The 21418-nt window shown below is 29.7% G+C and overlaps 1 protein-coding gene across 5 annotated transcripts in view; it reads left to right on the top strand.

Annotated features, from left to right (window-relative positions):
* Positions 1–21418, top strand: part of nSyb (neuronal Synaptobrevin) — a 63664-nt gene that overhangs the window by 3931 nt on the left and 38315 nt on the right. For all 5 annotated transcript variants that reach the window (XR_010881249.1, XR_010881250.1, XM_067274311.1 and 2 more), the window contains exon 2: positions 15856–15979. Coding sequence is in view for 3 of the 5 variants with exons in the window: in XM_067274311.1 (XP_067130412.1) it covers positions 15856–15979 (124 nt within the window). In the remaining 2 variants the exon portion in view is untranslated. The remainder of the gene's footprint in view (positions 1–15855; positions 15980–21418) is intronic.

The raw sequence follows: 21418 nt of genomic DNA, 5'->3' as shown, positions 1-21418 counted from the left end.
ATAGATGAAAACTTCATCAGTTGATAAATATCAATTTTACATGTATTGTTACATAGGCTAGATAAAATTAATCTTTCATTTTATTCAATATTCATGTTACAGTGTACTTATGTTAGTTTACCTTATCTATTTTTGATAATTTCTGGTTATAATAATGTTAATTTATATTTTGAATAACATATGATTAAATATGCCACTTTTAAAAATAATTAGTTATATTGAAATATTTTGATTATTTTATTAAAATGATAATAGTAATTTTACAAGAGGATATGTATTTACTAGTTAAGAATATCTTTAATATGATAGAAAATTCTAAATTAAGATTTTCACACAAACTATTCTTCAATATTTACTTAGAGAGAACATAAATAAATAGATTGAAAGAGAGGTCTATATTTTCAGTAAGTTTAAGAATTAAAAGTTTTATCATCAATCAAATGATCTTTTTTAAGACATCACAAGTCTAGACTTTAATGTAATTACCAGTAGAATTTTTTAATGTCAACTGTATAGTGTTATAAACTAATATTATTTTTAGATAATAATAATACTTGTGATCCAAAAGCTGTTTGTTTAGTAAGCACAATAAATAAATGTTATCTTTAACAGATAACATCTGTTACCAAAATTTATAATTGATTTTATAATGAATAAAAAAAAAAATATTTTTCAATGATTTAAAATTACTCTCTTTAAATAATTTATTCAGTAGTAATAAATTTATTGTGATTTCAGATTTGTTAGAAAAATTTGTAACAATGTTCTTGATAATGAAATTTGTAAATCTGTTTATAAACATAGATTACTTATTCAACAAAATTTGTTTAAAACAAGATTATTTTACTTTAACTTTTTGGTAATTTATTTGGAATTTAAATTACATACATTAATATTTCTTGGATTCTCTTGTCCTATTGATTTTTTTTTCAAAGTAATACTTGATGAAACTAATGTATTTATTATAGTCAAAGAAAGGATTCTTTATTTCATAGTAAACAATATTGAAATAATTGGATATTCACAATTAATTACACTGTCTACAAATACAGAGAAAATATTTGTTAGTTTCTGTTATGCTTTAATTTTATGTGAAGAACTTTAAGAAACTAACTTTTTTTTGAATTGTCTTGTAAACAGCAAAAATGCAGAATGAGATAGGATTCAAGTTCATTTTATAAATATTGTTTATGTATTCATGAAACTGTTTTATAATGGGCTATAATTAATAATTGCTATGATAATCCTAATTTGTTTAAGTTTATGTTTGGTGAACAATCTGATAGTTGCAGCATTGTCTTGAAAAATATTTTTCAAAACTTAATCAAAAGTTAAGAAAAGATGAAACAAAACAATTTTATACTGATATGATGCCTGTAGAAAAATGATTGGATGAAAATGAACATATAGGATGTATTCTGTTACTAATATTATCGCATGTAATATAATAATATAATTTTATATGTAATATAAAATTTAGATATTGATTTAATAAAGTTATCTTTATGCCACTTAAACTTCTCCATTATTGAATATAATGAAAATATAATTTTAATAATTAAATAGGGTTACCATAATTGAAAGCAAAGTACAGACAAATTAGCATTAAAGTACTCAGACGGCAAGGCAAAAAATAATAGGAATTTATTCATATTTTTTAATCTAGTAAATGTAGGTGTATACTATAAACTTTCAATTTACGCTTTACTTTAAGGCACAGAATGTAATTTTAAATATAAGAAAACTATTTTACTGCTTATGCAATAAGTACTATTGAATTTAAAAAAACTGTTATAATGAATGTGCACATGTTCTTTAAACAACAGTTGTTACATTTGCATATACAAATGTTGCCACCTAGCCAACAAATACAATAATAATCAAAAATTTAGCAGTTTTTGTCAGATTTAAATCTAAGTGGTTATGATTTAACTATTAACTGAACGATCATTTGAAAAGTACGGACATTTTGTTTATTTTTTCTAAGTACGGTATGGACGTGGATAGACCCTATAAAGTACAGACTGTGTACTAAATATGGATGTCTGCTAACCCTAGTAATAAGTGAATTACTTTCATTGAATATTATATGTAAATGTTGTTAAAATGTTAAAATAATGCTGTAATTGCTAAAAAATGCTAAAAAACCAAATCATATAATCGTTTAAAAAAACAAAATTTTTTTTTTAAAATATTTGAGCTAGAATTATTTTATTCTGATAAAGAAAACATTAAATACATGTAAATACAAAGAAAACATAATTTAAATTTTAAAATATTTACAAAATTATAAGTAATTATTTTAATTGAAATTAATAAATATCAATAATAAAATTACTTATTAAATTATTAATTCTGTTAAATAAATTTTGTGAATATATGTATTGGCTATTAGATACTTGTTAAATGGCAAAAAAAAACTTAACATATACAGTAATTTAAATTATATATTCTATCATAGAGACTTAATTGTATGTATAAAGAATTGCAACATATTTACTATTACTGGAAGTGTGCTGTTTTTCATTTTTTAATTTTTTTCAGAAGTAGAATAAATCCATAATGTAACAGCATTTTTCTTCATGTAACATCTTGCTGTCATTCATTTTTGCTAATGTCATCTATAGGTATTTATAACTTTCACATACTACTACAGCAAATTCTTTTAGTTTGTCTGAAGAATTAAAATGTGTAAATGTTGTTAAAATTCTATATTCAACAAAAATAAGTAAAGGAAGTGTTTTTAGAAAATGATATATGATCAAATATATATATTAAACTGATTTATCTTCTTTTATTAAACAATTTTAACAATTTTAAACAATTTAATTTGTAGGTTATAAATTTATTTGAAATATTAAAAAATGCTATTGCTAAAAAGTATATATTTAAATTAGTTATAAACAAAATAAATTTTTAGTTAATTGCTTTCTGTAGCAAAATACATTTTTCATCAATCTAAAAATAACATATTGATTTTTTTCCTATGGAAATTGTCTACATATGAAAATTTCTAGAATAACAACAATATATATTTTCATCAGAAAACATACTAATTGTTGTTTACACAATTTTTAAACAATATTATTTCAGTTATATCAAAAATATTCTATTATTCTCTAAATGTTTTCTAATTCATTGGTAATTGTAATAACAGTATGATTATTCAAATTTTAAAAGCTAGATTTTAAATATGATTATTTACAGCTATAATTAGCAGGCTTTTGACTATTAGTTCTGAGATTTGCTTACAAAATGTTAATGGGATACAAAAAAAATGATTCAATAATATTGAAAGCAACATATTAAATTTTACTGTTAGTGCTAATATGTATGAAGCTTTCTCCAATAGAATATCCAGGTTACTATCATTGATCTTTGTTATTCTCTTGGAAGGAGATTTATTTTATAGTTTTAACTTTATGAATGATTACATCACTCTGAAATACAACACAAATTTTTAGCAGAAACCTAAATACCTTTATGACTCATATATATATACAAATTATTGCAGAAAATTAGCTTTTTCATCTTAAGTAATCAAAAATTCTTTTAATAAACATTTTCAAGAGATTTTTATTCTGATTTCAAACACTTTATTCAGTATAATAATTCATAAGACAAATTGTGTTCTTCTTAAACATCACAAACTTTAACTGTAAATTTGAAGTGAAGTATCATAATTTCTTACATAAGAATTCAACTTTTGTACAGTACATACTGTAATAATTTACATAACTTTTATTCTAACCTCAATAATTATCATTTTCTTAATATGTGATAAATAATCTAAACTTCCACATCCTTCCATATCTCTCAAAATCAAGATGAATCTCATATTCCTTTTATATCATTTGTGAAATGTTGATTCATCTAACATTGTTATAAGTTCAACTTTTCTGACTGGAAAGGCTTAGTAGCTTGCAATTATACAAAAAGGCTTTGTTCCATTTTGACTTGTTTTAATACATCACTCACAGTATCACAGAAACTTGCTTTAATTAAATCTTGTTTATTTTCTTTCAGTTTTATGTTTAAAGACCTATAAGTACTCCCTAAATAACACCATTAGATTTTAAGACCTATAAAATGCTGTTGTTTATGAGAACTTGTTTTCTTAATATTCTCTCATTTTTATTTATGTATAAAATTGTTACAGCAAAATATTTTCAATGAGATACTAATTATTATGTAAGATTTTTAATAAGATCATGGTGTAATAATTTTTACTTATATGCTAGGTACCACTTGAATTTGTAAAATGACATTTAATGGTATAGGTAAACAAAAATCAATTTCTGGATGTGGAATTAGCATATAAATTACAAGTATTCAAGATTGAAAAAAAAAAATAAAATATGTTTCTAACATTTTTATCATTATAAAATGTTTTCTTCAGGATTGCTTTCTATATAGAACATGAAAGATGCAAGAATGGAGATTTAAATATATTTTCAAAGTTACATTTATATTTAAAATTTACAGCTGAAAATTACAAATAATCAAATTTTATTGATTTAAGCAAAAGCTTTTTACAATGGAAATACATAAAAAATGTACAGTTACTAAAATTTATCTTAGTTAAGATAAAGACTGATCAAAAATATGGAAAATTTTTCAAGAAGAACAATTCAGAAAAAGAGTTTATTACTATTTGACATAGTGAAATGAATACCTAATATATGATTCTTGAGATGGGCTAGGGTTGTAAAGTTTGTTGTAGAGTAGGTATTGTGGTGTTTGCTATTCAAACTAGTAATCATATTTCAGTTTATTATTAGATTCCGCATGGGTTCTGTTATTGTTCCATAGTTGATCTGCTTTGACTTGAATTATTTCTTGAAAAAATGTTCTTAGCTGTGATAGGGAATTGGTTTGAAATACAAAAGAATAGTCCAAGCTATCTAATATATTTTTGATAGCAGAAGACCAAATCACTGTTTTTACTAAGTGAAAATTTTAATTATATATAGATAGATAAATGAATACTGAAATCATTAACCAAAACAGCAAAGTATTTTTTATAATGCTAAGTTCTAAAGGAGTCTTCCCAATTTGATTTGTAGCAAGGGTCCTGAAACAGATCTTTCAATCTTAAATAATCTCTTGAAATATCATAATTATTTTTTTTAATTTTGAAATCAACCTTAGTCCCCAAATTGAGATCAAATAAGTTAATTTAGTTTTTAGCATAAGCTCAAAAAGTTTAAAAATTTCTCTTAGGGGCTATCCATAAATGATGTCTACACTGGAAGGGGGAGGGGGTTATGTCAAGTCGCACAAGGGAAGGAGGGGTTGGACTTTTATGGATGTCTATTTATTTCATTAGATTTTACACAGTTTATACATTTTATTATTCATGAAATGATAAAGATTTTGAAATGGGTCGAGTTTTGCTAGACATCCAAAGAGGAGGGGGTTCTGGAAACTTGGACAAACTGGGACGATGGGGGAAGTAAAAATTTCAAGAAAAATGCAGATGGAATGTATGGACAGCCCCTTACAGAACTCAACTTTATGCTTGTCTGTAGTTCAGTTTATTTGCTTTCTGTGTAATGTTCATAAAAACATTGTGGTAGTTCGGAAGGAAATATTTGCGAGTCCACGAGTAACGGTTTCAAATAACGACACGGAGAGGAAATTCACACAATGAATACTTCTTTTATTTCTTCCGAACACAGTTTTTTTAATACAGGGATCCCAACTCGACAGAATTACTCTATAACTTTACAGGGGAGTAGGTCACCTATTACTTCACATATATACAACACGCGCGTAACACAAACGAACAGGAAGATAAAAAGGGAGGACTTAATAACTAATTTACAACTAACCTTATAACTATCTCAGAACTAACAAGGAAAAGGAATGGATAGACTAAGAAAAGTAAAGAAAAGGCAGATAGGAAGTACCCGGGCCCAAGTCGTGTAGTTAACATCCTTGATGATTTTCACGCTCTCACAATTGTAGTCGTCTCCCTCTACTCCACCAGTAGTTCTATGCCTAGATTCTTCAGCTCTCTCGATGTCTTAGAGATCTTTGTAGCCTCCTTTCATCTCTGGTCTCGGCAGGTTCTCTCTCAATTCGTAGTCCCCTTTCTTTCTCAGTCTGGAGCACTACTTACTACGTCTGTATCCTCCGATGTCCAGCCAGAAAGTGTCTCCTTTCTTTTTCCTACGCTGCTTTGGGCCCTACACTTTTTTTGTCTATATCCCCAATTTCGGGGAAGTCTTAATCTCCTCCTTTGTTCGACTCTTGGTTCTTGGAAAGGGCAACCCTCCCCCTCGAGCGGTAACGGTTTACGTATGAGTTGCTTTGAGACAATGGGAAGGACGTATGAAAGTAGGAATAAGAGAAGAAAATAGAAACGAAATACAGAACGTATGAACTATATATATAAAACTAAAATATGGCTGACGGCCACAACATAATCCATGTAGTAATTTAAAAAAACCTGAATTCAAAGTGAATTTCCAAATATTTGTCTAAGAAACAAATTTAACTTTTTGTTTTATTAATAAAAAGTCTATTGTATTTTGAAATATTGACCTGTCAGCTGTGCACTCGATAATCCAAAACAACACTGCTGTTGCTAGACATTTTGTGGTTTTTAAAGTGGTTTTTTAATTTGCGATATCTCGCTTAAAAATTGTTGTAGATGTGATCTGTTTTCGGTTTTCTATTACGTACATATTACATTTTATGATTGTTAACTTCAAAATATTATGTATGTTTAAAAAAATTAATAAAATTTAAGATTTTAAAATATTAAAAAATCATTTTTTTATAAATATTCCATTAATTTGTTATATATGTTACTTAGAAATGTCTATTTTCTGTCAAATAAAAAAACTGCAGCTTTCTAAATCGGCGTAGAGAAATAGTACGGCCTATAGATTATAAAGCCGATCGGCGTGGGGGTGGCCTTTCTAAATCTAGGTGAATACACTTTTATTATTGATGTGTATTTGATTCTATTTATACATTATTTACACTATTGTACTAATAGTAGACTATAATAAGCGATTATTACTTTATTATATTAACGACTATACATGTATTATGTATTACGGAAGTACCATGATAACCAGAAGTACTTTGTTTTTTGAAAGATTTATGGCTGAATGGTTTAAAAAACATGCTTATTTGTTAAATAGGATAAATATACATAAAAATTTGTTAAATTCAAGCTAAAAATAGATAAGAATAATGATTTATAATTGTTTGTTTACGTTTGTAGCTGACAATGTAGCTCCAAGTTATTATAACTTTTTCCAAGAAAGTTCCCACCCCACAAACCCAAGTTGATGCTTATTGGTTAAAGCATAGTCATTTAGCTATAATATACCAATTAAAGCCCAATGGGCGTGCTAACTAGGATTTTATTGTCAAATGAACAAAAGAAAGGTCTCCCATAGACTTAACATGAAAATGAGGAGTTTTGTTAGTAAATTTAAAAATATGTGGTGGTAACAAATATCTTATTCATTGAAACAGACTTAGTCTTTGTAGGTAAAAGCCAATTAGTGCTTAAATCACCACCAACTAGTTAATTATGAAAAAAAATTGACACTTACTCCAATTGGAGTACTGCGCAAACAACTGGTTAAGCCTTTTGTTTTTCAAATATCAATTGAAAAGTCATTAAGTTTTATATATTCCTATAGAAGGTTTTTATGTTGCAATGTTGTAAATTCATTCTTTATTCCATCTTATTATTAGTCTATGGTTGATCATAATTTTATTATTGAGATAGCTTGTTTTAATTCTTCAAAGAATTAAACAACAAAGTCATTCAATGTCCTAATTTTTTGTTTACCTGGTTCAATCAAGATCACAGATTGTCTAAGAAACACAGAAAAATAGCATTTTTAAGACAATTTCAAAAACATACAATACACCTCTTGTGTTTTTATTTTTAAGCCAAAAAAAGAAATTTAATTCATTATGTAATACAAAGAAAAAAAAATTGAGTAAAAATAAACACTCATCTGAAAAAAATCAAAAGTTCAAAGGAGTTTTGGACAATAATAAATAGATACAACAGATGGACAGAAATGCTTAATTAAATTTCTTTAGAAACTTGGACTGACAAGTGAACATTTAAAATCAACTTTTAAAAGTTCTTACCTATCAGCAAATTTCAATATGCTACAAATAAATTTTTCTTCTATTGGGAAAGATTTACACAAATATAACTTTAGCTCAGTATGACTGAGAAACTGATGTATCAAACTGGAGTGAGTCTAAGCCAGTGATTCCCAAACTTTTTCAATCCACCGCCCCGTTTGTTCCATAAAGTTATAACCAATGCCCCCATCCCATTTTCTATTGTGTGAGAAAGAATTGGAAATATTCTTAGGAAAACTTTTCTATGAATCTAACTTTGTGCCCTTACCGTACATTGTTCTCAACATCTGGAAACCATTAAATGCAATGTTTCCTCTTACCAGTTTAACAGAGGAAAGAGGGAATGGCTGTCAGTGACCTCAACTTTTGCCTTTGGTCACTGTTCAGTACCCTGCCTCCAGCACCCCCTAGATTTACTCACCGCCCACTTTGAGAAACGCTGGTCTAAGCTTTTAAAAATAATTTTTGACAAATCTAAACTCAAAATATCAGAGGCCGTAGAAATTTACAAAACAAGAACAAATTGGAAGTGTATTAACAGGAAAGACAGATTGTCTTCCACAGGCCTGGCAAACCTTACTAACATATACAGTATAAGATATGGGTATAAGGAAGTGAATATACAAAAGAAATATATTACATTATATTGGTTTTAATTCAATCCAATTTTGAGTTTTATATGAAATTTGTTTGAAGCTGTTTTAAAGTTTTTTGAATACTTTGGATTTAAATATGAATTTTATTTGACTTCAGTCAATTTTAACATTTTTGAATGCAAAGAACACTCCAACTTCATTAGATGTGTTAAAATTTCATTGAACTTATGGAAACTTTTTCTTCTCATATATCTGAGGAGGGTTTCTGAAGAGGTTGAAAATGTTTATTTTTAAGAAAGTAACTGCTGGAAGAAGTGTTAATGTGCTAGGTAATTAACCACACCACAAGAGAAACCTTAAAATGCACAGTCGAAATGCATGTCTATGTTGGGATCAGAGGCAGAGAAACCTTAAAATGCAGTGATATTTTTAATTTTTGAATGTTTTTTGATCATTTTTATTGATCTTCAGGATAAAATGGCAATTAAATGATGGTTTTTGTTCAAAACAAACAGAACATAAATGCATTTCTGACAAACATAATTTATGTATTATGATTCTAGAACAAAAAATTCAAAATGAGAATGCCAGACTTTTAAATAATATTCTAATGAAAAAAAATGCAAATGACTAAAAAATACCAAAAAACTCGAAAATGAATATGAATAACTAAAAATATCAAAAAAATGGAAAAACAAACTAAAAAAAATAACACAAAACACAGAATAAATACCAACAACAATAAAAATAGGAATAAAATTAAGATTATATACAAAAATGTGAAATATGTGAATGTGTGTAATTTTTAATATTGGTAATTTCTCCATATACTTCTGTGTTTTTTACCCAAGTGTCATTTGGAGTCCAGATCTTGTTTTGTGATATAAAAGAACACAACATTGCCATAATCCACCATTTTGGGCTTTGAGTTACCTCTTCCACATAACCATTGTCATTTCTCCTTCCTTTTATTCCAGCCTCCTGTAGTTTTAATGCAGGTTAAAGTCTCTTTATCAATGCTAACATTACATATATATATATATATATATATATATATACATACATACATACATACAGGTATACCTCGAGTTACATCGCTCTCGAGTTACGTCGTTTCCAATTATACGTCGTTTGTCAAAAAAGTATATAGAAAAATAAAAATCAAAGTTTAAGTCATTTTATTCGACTTTAAATCTGTCCGCCACAAATATTGAAGTTGTAATATGACTAGAAAAGCATTAAAAGCGCACAAAATCATATTAAAATATGTACATTTACAGTAAATGTTAATATAATCATCATAAATCCTAGAGAACGAAACATGAAAACATCTGTGTTCCTGTGTTGTCTTATTATTTAGCGATCTTTAAGTGCTCATTATTGGCGTTTCCTTCATTATTGGCGTGTAGTTACGACGTAAGTCGAAACTACGACTTACGTCGTAACTACACAAGTAAATTCGACTTACGTCGCCTCTCCTTACATGTGTCAAGAGGGGAGGTGACGGGTGAGGAGGGGAGAGGATAGAAAATTTACAGTTTGTAGAACATCTTCCACAAAGGGGAAGGAACCTGCATTGCAAAAGTTAATGGTGGTATTTTTGCAGGCAGCCTTAAAATTTTTACCTGCTCTAAATATCTGACTTGTTGTTTCCAAGTGAAACTATGTATGAGGCAATCACAGTTGAAATGCATGTCTATGTTGGGGTCAGAGGCAAGGTGGCTAGAGCAGAATTTGATCCTGAAAGGATGGAATTCTGACAACATTGCTCTAGCCACCTTTGCCTCTGACCCAATATAGACATTACCCAATGGATCTTAAAAGGCATATACCTGTCTAACAGAAGGGTTCAGTGGTATCTGGAAATATACTGACTTTAAATTGAGAACAGAGAAATACTGGCTCCCATGAAACATGATTAGGATCTCATTCACACAAGCCATGGGGAAACTCTTGGGAAAGGGAAAGTGTTACTTTGTTAATACGCCTTAGGTCAAGAGTCATCTTAAGTTTCCCTGAGCTCTCCCATACAATAATGTGTATGGGAGAGTTCCATTCAGAGGAACTCTCCTCTATAATATCTGCCTCTAAATTGGAGAAAATAAGTTTTTTTAATCCTTTCAAATAACATTTGGAGATATGGTACTGTTGCATATTTATAGGTTATTATAGGCTTTTGTAATTGGTTTGTGTAAAAATTTGGGCGTGCCTTTCAGATCCAGTATAGTTTGCAAGTATACCTTAACATATCACCTTTGTCTAACTCATCTAAACCATTTAGTTTTAAGGGAGTATTAGTCAAACAGTTAAAAGGGGAAACTATTACATCCAGGGCATAAGCTATAGGTTCTTTCAGGGTCCTAGAAATGCTGTTGACCACAGCTGGCATTCTATGAAGGACATCAACTTCCAGGTTTCTTCATATTCAAGACTATCAGGAAATTTCATACAAGCCATACTAATCACACAACTCTTACCACAATACTCAATATTTGCACGGAAATCCCATTGCACTCAGTTACAATGTCACTAATACCCTGAATCCTAACATTATAGAATTTCACAACAGCATTACCAAATGCTTCCTGGGACATCATATCAAGATTAAACAGGGATTTCTCAAGGCTCGTGTCAAGAAGGAATTTAATCAACATGCCACTGAGCAAAACCAATGATTGGGAGACCCATTTTTGACCTTACCACATCAGGAGTCAGCTTTTTCTTAACAGTAGGGACATGATACTGACTCAAATCATGCTTTCTTATTAGTTTAAATTATCATTTTGTTGATTGGGGCAATTCCTAGCAATATGGCCATGGGCTCTATATGCAAAACATTTCCTTCTCTGACTATTTGCGGGACTTATGCAGTCACTCAAAAGCCTATTAGTTGCACTGGACATTTTTTTTACTTTCTGTTCTAACCTATTAATCCTATCCTGATCCTGCCCCTTAGAAATGGAAACTGTCTCCATGGATTGGCCAACGACAGAATCACTTTCTTGAGTCACCACATGGACTAAACTCTGCTCACCCAGACCATTACAATCGCGCTCAATTTGTTCCTCATCTTTTGCAAATCCAAATGCCTTGTCGAGAGTGTTAGACCTGTGCCTTAAGACATTACCCCATATTCTGCCACTGAGACCTTTTATAAATCTCTCCATTATAACATCATCCCTTAGGACTGCAACCATACCATTATTTTTTACCGCTCTGGAATAAAGGGTTTTCGTATGAATTTAAGTGACTGATTCATTACCCCCCTTGCTTCATGCTCAGTAATTGGTCAATTAGATTCTTGTCTTTTATGTCCTTCTTGTTTAAACATTTAATTAGATCACATTTAATTTCATCAAATAATGATGAATATTGATCTAATAGGCAAAAAAAAGTTGATAATGGTTCTCTTTTTAGTTCGACTTGGAGGACAGCTTTCTTAACCTCATTCCCCAACTTGTGAGTTTTGAGACATTCACCACAGTTTGGAAGAACTGTCTAATTTTAACCAAATCACCTGGGGAACTAAAAAATGTAGGGATCATACCCAAAAACCTTGTACCACCAATGGAGGGCTAATCTTGCCTTGTTCAATGGACATAGTGCTTTCTCCCCGTGAATCGTTAACTGCCATGATTAAGATCGAGTACAGAATGTAAAATCATAAAATTTTCTAAAACTAATGAACAAAATGCATATATTAAACAAAAATTTTGACTACTATACAATACTTTGGAGGCTATTTAAGTTGACATCCTGTCGCAGACACCATTGTGAAAAGTGAAGTTGTGTTGAATAGCCACGAAGGTAATAATACAATACAATTAAGACTGTACAAAATTAAAATAACAACTGATTTAATAAGAAATTATAACACACTGCAGAAAAAAGAATTCGGATGCCAACTCTAGGGCATATTTCCAGCTCTGCCCAAGAAAACAAAAAAGACCTGATATGTGGACTCATATGCCAAAACAGATTTTCACATCTTACAAATTTGTTAGATGAGCATGACTAGGTATTACAAAAAATTTTTTACAGTTAACTTATAACTATAGAGATGAAATGGAAAATTAAAATAGACAAAGGAAAGGGAAAAGAAAGGAGTACCTGTACTCGGTTGATTCCATTTTTACGGAGATGATTACTTTCAATGGTTCGTGGTGAAATTTCTTTATTTCTTTGTTCGTCCCTTTGGAGAGGTTAAAGTATCCTATTATCAGGGATCAATTAAAAGTCTCAGGATTCTTGTTGCATTAAGTCTTCAAAAAAGTCCTCTGCTATGGTCAGGATTGACCTCTCCTCTCCACTCTCTCTCCCAGTCTCAACTCTCCTTTTCAGTCTGAAAATCATTACCTCTCCTCTTTAGGCCATTAGGCAATTTTCTCTTCCTATGGGGCAGTTCAGAACCTCTTCCATGGCAGTTCAGAACCATGGGGCACTCATCAACTGAGTGAAATAGAAATGAGGGCAAGAGAAGATTCTAGAAACGGGAAAAGACAAGACTTGAGGACAAGCTACAAACTAGAATATTCTATTATAACTTAAAATTATGGCATACAGTCACAGCACTGTTTAAAGTTTGCTTTGTCTGTTCATTTTGATCAGAGCACTCTTCTGTGTTTGAGTTCATCTCTCTTCTTCATGGAATTACAAAAATTCAGCATCATTATCTGCAACTTTCTGGATCCCCTCCATCTCTTTCAAGAACCAAAATCTTTGCCTTTACATCAGTCGCTTCATCAAATTCTCTAACATTTGGGATGAATTGAAGACAGTTTTTTCAATACAGAATTTGTTGTTGGTGGAGTGATGCCTTTTTAATCTTTTGTCCAGTCATTTCTATTTTTTCTCATTCTCTTTTCTTCTTTCTGCATTATATTCTTCCTTTTTTCAATTTATTCTTAGCTCATTGTTATAACACTCAAAATTCACTTTAAAAGCTGCCGCAAACTGGTCAAAGCAAATTTGTTTGATCATTGCTCAGTTGATTGCCATTGATTGCCTATCATCAACTCAACGTCACTCTATCTCATACCCTTTGATAGAAAGTAGGCGGTCCGTTGCACACTTATCAAATCCAAGAAGTTTGAGCTTTTGGGCAATGATTTATGATGCTCATGTGCATTTGAAAGTTTGAGAAAGGAGCATGCACCATAGGTTGCAAAGAAGGTGCACTTTTGTGCTTCACATTTTGGCCATGTCTTTGCTATGCTGGGATTATGAAACAGCTGTTTGATAGATTTTTCATAGAAATAAGAATATAAATTATTTCATTGATTTTATTGAAATTTATAAATCTATTGGGTCCTTGATTTTGTTTTCATTTATTTATAAAATTTTTTACAAATAGACAACAAATGGAAGCAACCATTTGCTGATGCAAGTCATTGTTATTTTACAAAACAAACTACCAAGTTTGTAGCAGGATAGACAAAATGCTCATTAGTTCTGTTGAACTACATCAAGAGTGATATCACAAGCAGTGAATTTGCCCTATTGTCAAAGCAAAACAGTCACTTGACTGTAAAAATTGCCTCTGTTACATTGAAAGTGACAGAGGATTAACAGTATCTAATACCTAAAGGATTGTTTGTGAAGGAGGTAGGGAAATGTTTGTGATTTGATGTTTCTCATGATGACATATGACATTGATGACCATCTGGATTGTGAAAAAGAAAAATTTTTTAAAAAATAATGTTTGAGCTTATGTAAAAGAATTTGACGTTCAATGCTGTTTGTCTCGTGATTTGGTTCTTTTTCATCTTCAAAAATCATTCCAGCTAGTTTTTTTACCTGAAGAAGAACCCAGGAGGGGTTTTGAAAACATTTGTAGGTCTTGATAAGTGTGTTACACACCGGTTAAAGGTTTTTGTGAGTAACATTTTGTAATGTATATACAGTTTATCTTTTGCTTTATTAATGTGGAATTAAAAAGGCTTGCTATTTTGTCAGAAAAAAACATGCATTTGGGAAAGCATGAGAGTAAAATTGGTCAGGTAAATTCTAGATCTAAAAGGATAAGAAAAACAGAGACCCATAAAGGCTGTGAAGTTTGACTTGAGCAACATCGAGCAAGAATGGCTTTGACAAGGGCTACAGAAAAAGCATTACAATGTCAATCATCAAAACAATATTAAGGTCTCTATTACTAAAGGAAGACAGCAAGGAAATCTTTTAAAAGACAATATAAAATTTTTTTATAATGAATAAACACACTAATGAAAAATTTTAGTAGTATTTTAATCTAAAGCCCTAAATCTATTTGTGTATGGAAGTGAATTCTCTATAACTCCTACTATTTTTGTCCACTCCAAGTGTAATTTTGTTTTGTTGCTTTTTGTTATAACAGATAGTATAAACTTCTTAATTTGTAGAAATATTAATAACTCTTCTAGAATTCCTAGAAATCTCTACTCTTCTCAATTCTTCACTTTCTACTTTCTCATAAAACATATTTGATCATGCTTGACAGGAGAATTGATAGTTTAATAATAGTAGTAGTAATATAGCCTGATATAATTTGGCAATTGTATCATTATGTAAGCGGTCTTTAAGTGAAGAATAGCTATATTCTATATACAATAGCAAATCCAGAAATCTTTAAGAAGTTGCAGAAAGGAAACAATATACCTTAAAAAATTTTTTACTGTCTGAGGTATCCAGCCTTCAGATGGTTTTTCCTGAGGTAACAGAAAAAAAAACTATCTAAAGAGAGATGCAGCTATGCTCTGTGTACCCCTAAGTCTGCTCTGTCTACTTGTGTATATAGGGTGTATTCTATATATTTGTTTTAGAACATTATTACATCTCTTGATTATTTTCTTGTTACTCATAAATAAAATATATCAATATGAAGAAATTCCAGTTTTCTAATTTTAACCCAAATTATTTTAAAGATAGTGAACTTTCAGCAGATTTTATCTGATCTTAGCAAGAACTATCTTGAGATTAAGTCCAGCTTGAAAAAGACAAGCCAAGCCTGTGATAGAAATTTTCATTTGTGTACATTATGAATTTCAATAAAATAATAATTTATTAAATAGAAAATTGGAGATTATTTTAAAGTATTTTCTGGTATATTTGAATAGTAAAAAACTTTAAGGTAATTTTTTTTTTATCAATGTAGGTCAGCAGCTCCACCACCAGAAGTGGGAGAAAATACAGAAGGTGCAGATGAACCTAAACCACCTAATCCTCAACATGTGGCTGCTCAGAAACGGATACAACAGCAGCAAGCCCAAGTTGATGAGGTATCAATATAATTTCTTTCAACTGGATAAAAAATAGTCAATAAGAAAAAAACACCTTTTAAAAATCCAGCAAAAAAAAATTTTACTAATAAAAACATTTTCAAGCGGTTTTACCGATCTTCATCAGTTAAGATGACAAACTGATGAAGATCGGTAAAATTGTTCAAAAACGTTTTTATTAGTAAAAATGTTTTTGCTGGATTTTTAAAGGTGTGTTTTTTTGTTTTTCTTGTTGAGTTATATTTATAAAAAAATTTTTATAAATATAACTCAATACAAAAATTTTATTTTTTTTTGTGATAAATAGTTTAAATACCAGTATATGTAATTTTTAAATTATATTATTATTTGGAATTATTATTCTACTGGGTGATCAAATGAAAGTAGAACAAGAAATTTAACACTGCTTTGAGTCAGGCATGCTTGTTACTGCCTTGTTTGTATGTTGTGAGAATTTTTAACTACTTAAATATTTATTTACAAGACTTGAAGGATAACATTTTAAACTTTAAATAAATAAATAAAAATACCACTGTTATAAGACTGATATTTGATTTTTTTCACAGGTGTGTGGACAGAATTATAGATATTCCATTCTCTTGAGATAAATGTTTGCCTCCTAAGCATGTCTGAATATATGTCTTTTATCAAAACTTTTCGTTTTTGACAGCTCGTTTTTTTGTTATATATACACAAACTATCTGGATAAACTTAAGTTTTTTTGGGCTAGTTGATTTGAGATGTTTTTACATAAATGCTTTAATTTTTAGTAACTTTTCTTCATAATGTAACTTTCCATTATGATTTTTCTCTATTTTGTAATATAAGGCGTATTTATCTATTGTAACACTTAAACAGCTCAACATACATCATTACAGTGACCATATTTTTTTTTTTAGAGAAAAGAAAGGACAAATCAGAAATTGTTTCATAATAAAAAAACATGTTGCATTTATTTGTTTCACTAAAGCTAAAATGCTTTAAAACATTTATTATAAAATATAAGCATATACATAATATTTTAAACAATTATATTTATTTTTTTTAAATTAATTTTGATACTTCACAAGAACGAACTTTTTAGTAAATCAGGTTTGTTTTAAAAATTTATAAAACTATATACAATTCATGTCAAAGTTGCCTTTCTTATAAATGCATGCTTCCAACATTTTGATTTGTAATTGGGTTTTTTTCACTGGTCCACAAATTGTTCATTAATGAAAATACAGTGGATAATCTGTTAACAAACATAATCCATTCCAAGACTTTGTTCACTATCCGAATCGTTCGTTATCCGATTATCAATTTACCATAGGTTTTTATGGGAATTTGATTAATTCATTCTGGAGACCCCAAAAAATAAAAAATATATACTTTCTTACTATGTTTATTTATATGTAATAATAAAAATACATATATACATAGTCTTGCATTTTTATTAGTCATGTTTCTTCCGTTTGTGAGGGTTAAAGAATCTGTCTAATGTTGATTGATTTTCTCTCTTCTTCAGGATTTTTCAGAAGTAATTAATAGCATTGTAATTGTAGAGATCCGTATTAACCTCAACCTGGTTTGGATACCATTCTAAGATCATTGTTCTGACATCCTTCCACTTCGAAAGATGTTTAATTGCAGATATTGGCATTAATCCTATTTTTCAGAGGAAAACATATCTCGCTGAGTTTCCTGGCGTTCTTCTGTCAGCAGATTAGTTTCATGTTCCACTTTGAGCTCTTCAATGTTCTTTATTGCTCACATGTGATTTTTTTTTACTCCTTAAGTTGCTTGAATCTTCTTGATTATACTGTATCTTTCTTAGATAAGATTGAACTGTGGCCTACTGGAGACCTGTTTGAGCCATACTGCCCAACAATATCAGACATCATCTGCCAATCTCTACTTTTTGCTATTATACTCTCACCTTTTGAAAATAAAAACTGATGCAAAACTTAACGAGTGCCTGCCTGACAGTCTCACAAATACTATAAAAAGAATTGTTTCTGACAGAAAAATAAAAGGCTGGAATTCCAAGGGAGAGTTTCAAAGTTTGGAGGAATGCTATCCAATCAGTATATACTGGGTTGAGTGTCGATGTCGATGTCTCCCACACTCTGAAAAGTTTCGAATTGTTACCTGAAGACAAGAGAAGACCAATCAGTATTCATTATTTTACATCGCTTTTTGTGTTCGTTGTCCGAACATAAAAATCTTTTGCGAAAATGTTTATCCGATTTGTTCGTTAACTGATCACCCACTGTACTTGTTCAGTGGGGGTATTAGATTCAGGGAGGCATAAGCAAATGATTTTAAAAATGGTTTTAAAAGATAAGTGTTTATCTGTGAAATACTTGAAAATTTCAACCTGTCTACATTTTATTTTAATTCTCTTCACACTGTGGGCACTAAGACGGTCTCTTTTTAGCACACTCATTATGGGTTTCATCAGTCATCACATTCAGGGCCTTCCCATCACATTGGGGAGGCCCTGTAGTGAGGGATGGAACCTGACATATTCAGATAGACCATCCCCAAAAAATTCCTGGGGTTTTTTGACCCATCTGGATTCGATCCTGGATTCTTCAGAGCAGTAGGCGTTGCGATCCAGAAACCTTAACCATTTGGCCACCCATCTACATTGGAAGGACCTATTGTTTTGTTGACATTCTTAGATTTTTTCACTGGTGACATAATTTTTAATACATGAAACTTTGTCAAATAGTTCACTGTCATTTATATTTTAGTTCCTACAAGACATTTTCCTTGATCTTTCCCATCAACAGAGGGTTTTTGGTAATAGAACACATTCAAATACTTTCATTTCTACGAAAAAGCTGTTCCCGCTATTTAAATAATCAATACATGTTTTGTAAAATTTATAAATTGTGTAAAATAAATTTGGTAAGATGAATATTGGTGCCTTGTGGGTGTTGATATTCAATTTAAAAAAAAAAGGACAAAATGACCATTTTAAAGAAAAAGTAAATCTAAAGGACAGTGTGGTGAAATAAAGGCCTCTCCTCTTAAATGAAGGATGGATAGTCACTACAGTAGAGACTCGTTAATCAGAACCCCGGTAATTGGAATTGCCGGTAATCGGAACGATTTTCAGTCGGACTGTGTTGTGCCGAATCGAACGTTTTTGATACTAGATTTACTTCTAAAGTATAATTTTCATGTTTTTATATTCTTCAATATATTTATTTTGTTTGTACAAAATAAAGAAATAACTTTTTAACAATACAATAGCCTCGATTATTATAATAAAAATTTTCGTTAGGCTTAAAATCTACGAAAATTCAACACGAAGCGACACGCAATGGAGAAAAATTTGAACATTGGACAGGTTAATAGTATTTTTTCGTACATAATCGGTAATCGGAACAAATCACTAATCTGAACAACCCCAGTCCCCAATTGATTCCGATTTTCGGTTCTCTACTGTATATATATCACTGACTATTAGTATAGAGTAATGTTCAGTAATGCTGTGAATTGGCATAACCAAACTCATCATTCTATTTCTTGTAAGTTAACTAACTCTCTTGATCACCCAGTATATTGCCAAATATGATATGAACTCATATTTTGTAGAAATAAGATCATTAGCTTCCTCTTTTACTCTCCTTTTATTTTTTTATTAACTGATTCTCATTACATTTAACTTCAGATATTGCCCATAATGTGCAATAAGTTCATTATTAGTTAATAGTTTAACATTTTAGATTATAGTCATATATAGAAATCTTCTTTTCACACAATTTGTTTGGATTTAACATGTTTCAATAAATTAAAAAAAAACTTTATTTGATTTTAATTATTTACAACAAAAATACTTCCTTTACTATAAAATTACTTTTTCTTTTCTAAAAACAAATTCAAAGAAGATTGCCATAGGGCTGCTACACATGCTGAAGTAAATTTTAAGATTTGGCTATTTTTTTATAACTTGAACATGTGTAGCGACAATCAGCTTTTCATTCTGACTTTATCTTGTGATTTCAACAGTAAGAAAAGCTTTAAAGTTTCATGATTTGTTTATAAGATTGCATTTTAAGATTTCTTTCAATATAGACTAGTTTTTGTGTATTATTTAGTGTTAAAAACTAGGGATATTTTGGTATTTTAATTGAAAAAATTTAATATAAAAATATTCAAATTAATTTTCTGTAGTAAATTAAATTTATTAAGTTCAGCTGATAAATAAGTTACAGGTAACCCCCATAATAACACGGGAGTTACATTCCAAAAAATTGTCGTGTTATGCAAATCTGTGTTATACGAAACACAGAACTAGTATGAAAAGGGGAGTTAGGTTCCAAAAATTAAAAAACATGTTATTATATTTTCATAATTAAGATAAATATCTTTATTAAAATTTTCTTAAGTGATACATATTAATATAAATTAAACAATGTTTTCTTTGTCATCACCAAGCACTATTAACCGAGGGCGTTTTCTTTTTGGCAAGCTATCCTTATCCTCTAAGCATTTTTCTGCATTAACTTCAGATCCATGCTTTACCTTTTGCAAAAAGTATGTAATTTTAGATTGCTTGCTTTTAGTTAAAAGATTTTTATAAATTTCTTTATATGGTGCTAAGCACTTATGAAGAATAAAGCAAGTATGGAATAAGGGAAAAACATCTGGCAACATCAAAAGCAGAAGTGTTGAGATCTGGCAACATTGAAACAAGTTTCAAGAAGGATCATGTGTACCAACAGAAGGTGGGAAAAAAAATTTACATAAGTACTAATAGCTCACAAAAATTGTTATTTTTGTGAGCTATTAGTACTTAAATGTGTAAAAATTTATTACATTTTATGTTGTATGAGGGTTTTACCCAATTCTCAAACCGTGTCAGAGTGAATTCATGCTATAGAAGTGCCGTGTTATACGGGGGTTACCTGTACTCTACAATGTGGATAAGGGGTGCTGAAATTCTATCTTTTTTCTCTGTAAATCTTCCAAGTAAATTTGAGAATTTTAGTACAGCACTTCGGACATCCAAAGGTGTTCAATGATGATGGCTTTATTAACTTAATTTATTGTTACAAATGTGTTTCCGAACAATGTATATTTTTGTTTTTTCTTCAGTGCTAATTAAGTTAAAAAATAGTTTCGACAATTTTTGAATTCAAATACAACCAAATCACATTCTTTAATTATGGCGTCATTATGTAATAAAATAGTAAAAGGTTATTTTAATTGTCCAAAATATCTATAAAACATTAATCATATGCAATAGTAATGCTCAGTAAATTGATTATTTATATTACACCTATGGGAATGGTTTTAAACAAGTTTTGAATGCGATCTAGTTGTTTTTAAATTCAAAAATTTTCAAAACTGTTTAACTTAATTAGCACCGAAGAAGAAACAAAAATATACATTGTTCCAAAAGGCATTTGTAACAGTAAATTAAATGAATAAGCCATCATC

The sequence above is a fragment of the Centruroides vittatus genome, unplaced genomic scaffold (genome assembly GCF_030686945.1).
Source record: "Centruroides vittatus isolate TY-2023 unplaced genomic scaffold, ASM3068694v2 contig_546, whole genome shotgun sequence".
In the NCBI taxonomy this organism is placed as follows: domain Eukaryota; kingdom Metazoa; phylum Arthropoda; class Arachnida; order Scorpiones; family Buthidae; genus Centruroides; species Centruroides vittatus.
The sequence above is the reverse complement of the archived record's forward strand: the minus strand, read 5'-3'. Positions and strand labels throughout refer to the sequence as shown.